Source organism: Alligator sinensis, unplaced genomic scaffold (genome assembly GCF_000455745.1).
Source record: "Alligator sinensis unplaced genomic scaffold, ASM45574v1 scaffold1663_1, whole genome shotgun sequence".
NCBI classification, from domain to species: Eukaryota; Metazoa; Chordata; order Crocodylia; family Alligatoridae; genus Alligator; species Alligator sinensis.
Genome location: NW_005843731.1, coordinates 43,499 through 48,369, shown reverse-complemented (window position 1 = coordinate 48,369; position 4,871 = coordinate 43,499). Strand labels below are relative to the sequence as shown.

Genomic DNA, 4,871 nt, shown 5'->3' with positions numbered 1-4,871 from the left:
CTCGAGACAGCCTGGGGAGAGCACCTGAAGAAGGTGTCCCCCACCTCCAAATGCCACCAATGCCCCCAAATCATCAGGCCAGATTCAAAGGGCCTGCAGGCCATGGGTTGCTAATCCCTTCTGTTATAATTTCTATGTCAGGAGCACAGACATACCATGAGTTAAACCACTTGTAGGTGAGGCCTGCAGCTGGACATAGGCTAATAATAGGACATTTTTAGCCTAAATGAACATAGTTCCCGAGGAAGTGAGGCTATTGTCTTATTAACCATAATGTCTGCCATTTGTTCCACAGGAGAAGAAATCCTGCCTGCTGCTTCTGCTTCCATGAGTGTTATCCAGTAGGAAGTGTGTGCATATTCCACCAGACATTTGGTTCTTGTCCAGGACTTCAGGCAAAGCTGTGTGGAGAGGAAATGAAGAGTGAGAATGAAACTTATTCAGTGGACTTCGTTCTGCTGGGATTCCTGAGCCGGACCAGTGTACACATGTTCCCCATGGCCTTGATCTTATTAGCCTTCATCGCTGCCTTGTCTGGGAATGCACTTCTCATACTTCTAATCCAAGTGGATTCCTCTCTTCACATCCCCATGTACTTTTTCCTCAGACAATTGGCCTTCATGGACATCTGTCAGACACTGATAATTGTCCCCAAAATGTTAGCAGACTTTCTGATCCCAGGCAACCCCATTTCTCCAGCTGGCTGTGGGGCTCAGATTTTCCTTGTGCTGACCATGGGTGTATCAGAGTGCCTGCTCCTGACCGTCATGGCTTATGACAGGTACATAGCGATCTGCAACCCCTTGCAGTACCCCATCCTCATGAGCAGAAACATCTGCTTTGTTTTATCAGCTGGGGTCTGGATGGGAGCATCAGTAAACGCCTTGTTTCACACAGTGTTTACACTGTCCCTCCCCTACTGTGGCTCCAAAGAGATTGACCAATTCTTCTGTGAGATCCCAGCCCTGCTCAAATTGTCCTGCTCTGACACCTCTCGATATGAGGCTCTGGTGTTCGTGAGTAGCGTTGTCGTGCTCCTCATCCCTTTTTCCCTTATACTAGCCACTTACGCTTGTATCCTCTCTAGGGTCATGAGTATGAAGTCAACCAAAGGACAGCAGAAAGCTCTGGCCACCTGCTCCTCCCATCTCACTGTGGTGGTCATGTTTTATGGTGCAGCCATCTTCATGTACCTGAGACCCAGCTCGTACCACTCACCAGAGCAAGACAAAATTGTGTCTCTGTTTTACACCATTGTCCCCCCAGTACTCAATCCACTCATCTACAGCCTGAGAAACAGGGATGTCTTACATGCCCTCAGAAAGTGGATTGGGAAATGCAGAGGCTTCCAGCAAGATTGACAGAAGTTGTAGCCTGCCCAGGGGAGGGGGGAGGGAGACTTGCATGAGGCTGAGCCCACTGCAGAGCCTGGCAGCCTGATCCTTCTCTCTAACAATTTTAGGCACTCTTCCTAATAACCCTGGGTCGTGCGTGGGGGAACAGAGACTCTCTCAATTCCCGCTGGTCCCCCCTGGTAAGTTTCTAAATGAACACCAGGTCCCCTCTCAGCCTTCTCTTGTGGAGACTGAACAGGTTCAGGCCCTTTAGCCTCTCCTTATTGGGACTGCCCCGCTGCCCCTTGACCATGTGAGTGGCTCTCCTTTGGACCCTCTTGATGGTAGCCACATCCCTCCTGAAGTGTGGTGCTCAGAACTGGATGCAGTACTGCAACTGGGGCCTGACCAGCGGCGCATACAGGGGAACGATCACCTCCCTAGACCTGGTTGTTTTGTATCTGTAGATGCACGATAAAGTGTGGTTAGCCTTCCTGACCGCTTTCTTGCATTGGTGGCTCATGCTCATCCTGGAGTCTACAATGACTCCAAGATCTTTTTCTGCCACCGTGTTGACAAGAAGGGAGTTCCCAGCCTATCAGTGTGTTGCTGGTTCCTTCTCCCTAGATTAAGCAGCTTGTCCTTGTCTGTGTTGAAGTCCATCCTATTCTCATCCTCCCACCTCTGTAACCTGTCTAGATCTAGCTGGATTCTGTCCCTCCCCTCCAGTGTGCCCACCTTGCCCCACAGCTGGGTGTCAGCAAATTTGCACAGCGTGCTTTTTCGTTTGCTGCAATCACCAGATTGCCAAGCCCATCCTGTAGTGTCCTCATGCTACCCAGTGCCATCTTCTTACTTCGTATGTATTTGAAAAAGGACTTTTTATTATCCTTAATTCTGGTCACTAGCCTGAGCTCCGTCTCTGCCTTGGCCTGCCTAACAGCCTCCCTGATTAACCTGTTCTATTTAGCAGCTTTATTCATGAAAACGGCTGTTACCCAAGAATCTAAGTAAGCCTTTTGTAAAATAAATTGATTTGATATATTCCAGATATCATGGAAAAGGGCAACAGGGAGAAATAGGAAGCTTTCAAGGTTTACGGCGATGGCAAGAATGCAGAGCAGTAAATGAAAACAAAACCGTGTTCAATATTCCTTTCTTTGTGACTGAAGGGAATGGAGCTGATGGGTAGACACAACAAAATGAATGCACAGCATTAATGAAATAAAGGAATTTTTCATTAGAAATGAATAAGATGTTGAAAAATGTTAATAGGAGTGCTCTTTCTCAAAGTAACAATGGAACAATTTTGTGAAGGCTGGCTATCTCCATATTCCCAACTTTACCTAAAAAATGAAGAACCCCATGTGCAAGGTTCACAAAGAGCAGGCTTGTCCAACATACGACCCGCAGGCTGCCATATGGCACGCCAAGGCATTTTCTGTGGCCCGGGGTGCTGCGACGGTAAATGGAAGTAAATACGGTTTACTTTCGTTCCCACCCCTTGTCCCTCCCCCAGCCCCTCATCACCTTCCTAATGACTGCGGAAGGGTTGGGGAAGGGACAAGGTTCCCACATGCACCGCGGCAGCTTGACGTTGCCGACGCAGTGTGTGTGGGAAGAGGAGTACCCGGCACCGAAAATGCAGCTTATTGGTGAGGCGCAGGACGGTCCCGGGTAGAGTTTGCACTGGCCAGCATCATGGGTGGTGAGAGGAGCATGGCCAGGCACATGCGGGGTGAGGGGAGTGGAGACGAAACCAGACCCTCTCTGGTCAACTTCCTCTGCACTAAATCACCACTTGCACCTGGCTCTGCCCCTTGGGGCTGTGGCTGGGGAGAAGGAGGCATCATCCCAGGGCCTCTGTGCCTTCTCCGCTCCACGCTCACTTACATGGTTCATCTTCCTGGCAGCGGGAGGAGAAGTTGCAGCTGGGGGCTGCCTGGGCACTGCCCCGTGCCTGGCTCACATGTCCCCGTGTGAGCGTGCGGCGGAGGCTCGGGCTTGCTGCACCACCTCCGCTTCCTCCTCCTCCCTCAGAGGAAGCCCCTTTTTTTTTCCTTTTTTTTTTTTTTTGCTGGCTCCAGGCTGTGAGCCACTAGGCAGGCTTGCAAGGCACAGTGGGGCCTGGGTCAGGGGGCTTGGGTGGCCTGGGTCCCTGCCCCATGGCTGCTGTATCTGTAGAGCCTGGCATGTGCGGGCTGCAGCATCACGGCCCTCGCCCGGCTCTTCCTGTGCATCCATAAGAAGCTTTGTTCTTATAACTCGAAAGGACCCCATTAAAGGTGGAAGCGACGGGAAGCTCCGTGGCACCCTTGTAAGATTCTGTCTCCTCCAGTCTGACGTCCGGTGTAACACAGACCATAGAATTTCACCTGCTGAATTTCACCGCCTCCTGTGAGGTCTTTGAATTTGGCTCGCCGGCCCACTCGGTGATAAAAAGTTCATGATCCGGCCCCACATTCAAAAAGGTTGGAAACCCCTGACATAAAGCATTCCTCCATCTGCCCCTGAGAAGAAATCCCTATGATCTCCTTCTGAGATGTTGAAATCTCTACAATGTCATCAAGGGAAATGTATTATAAGATCAGCCTGTGTATCCCCCAAGATTGTGAGTGTGGGTGAGAAAGAAGAGGCCATTGTGTTTGTGGTCCTCATGCATAATGGTGGATGAGCATGTTGATAGTGGAGCTGGCTCTGAGACTAGCCAAGCCATGGTTCCCAGAACAGGAAAGTTGTTGAATTGAAATGTGGCTTCAGGGAAAAAATGACCCCAGACTGAATATCAAGACAGAGAGGGGAGACATAGGATCCTTCATGTAATAATCTTGGCCACATTGGCCAAAGTATGCCACTGGAGACCATAAAGACCTGGGGTAACACCTATATTGCAGACATTGGGTGTTAAATGTTTGAAAAAGCTTTCAGAGGAGAGGATCCCCAGAGCCATGCACAGTGTTAGAGATCCTGAGTCACTCCTCTGCCCCTGTGCACATGTACAGCATGGTGGCCATAGGCCTGAAGTGGCTGGTGTGGCCCAGCGCAAGGCAGTGAGTATGGCAAGATTGAAACTAACGTATCTATGACGTACTGGGAGTATACAGGCCTCATATGTGGTAACTGTTCCTTTGATACAGCTGAAGTGGGATTCAGGGGAGGCACCATATGTTTTGGTTTGCATGGCCAGAAAATGATGGCAGTGTTCCCATGGAAAACTAGGACTCTTGTCCTGAGTGGTCCTTAGAAAGTTCATGTTGAACTTAACCTACCTGGACATACAGGAACCTGTTGAATTCATTGCAGAAGTGGGCTGTCCAGCAGTTCCTTAATCTTCAAGGTTCCCTTGTGTCTGGGCTGTCCAACAGGTCCTTAATCTTGCAGGTTCCCCTGTGCACCCCCCTGCCAAACATTGCAGATTGGCGGATGGGCCCTGGTGGCCCTGCTGCTTGTGGCTGACCAGTTGGGAGGCAAAAACAGCACCATATTTAATACTACAACTTTGGACTTCCTGCCAATCAGGAGTGAGTGGCAGGGCCC

General features: G+C 50.1%; 1 protein-coding gene across 1 annotated transcript; it reads left to right on the top strand.

Moving 5' to 3' along the window:
* The first annotated feature begins 416 nt into the window (after positions 1 to 416).
* Positions 417 to 1,361, top strand: LOC102381871 (olfactory receptor 2T27-like). The gene has a single exon (XM_006039101.1). The coding sequence runs from the start codon at positions 417 to 419 to the stop codon at positions 1,359 to 1,361; it is 945 nt and encodes a 314-aa protein (XP_006039163.1).
* Positions 1,362 to 4,871: the final 3,510 nt, after the last annotated feature.

Bases quoted from the DNA above. Each gene is read 5' to 3' on its own strand.
- LOC102381871 (XM_006039101.1), top strand. From the start codon at position 417: ATGAAGAGTGAGAATGAAACTTATTCAGTGGACTTCGTTCTGCTGGGA.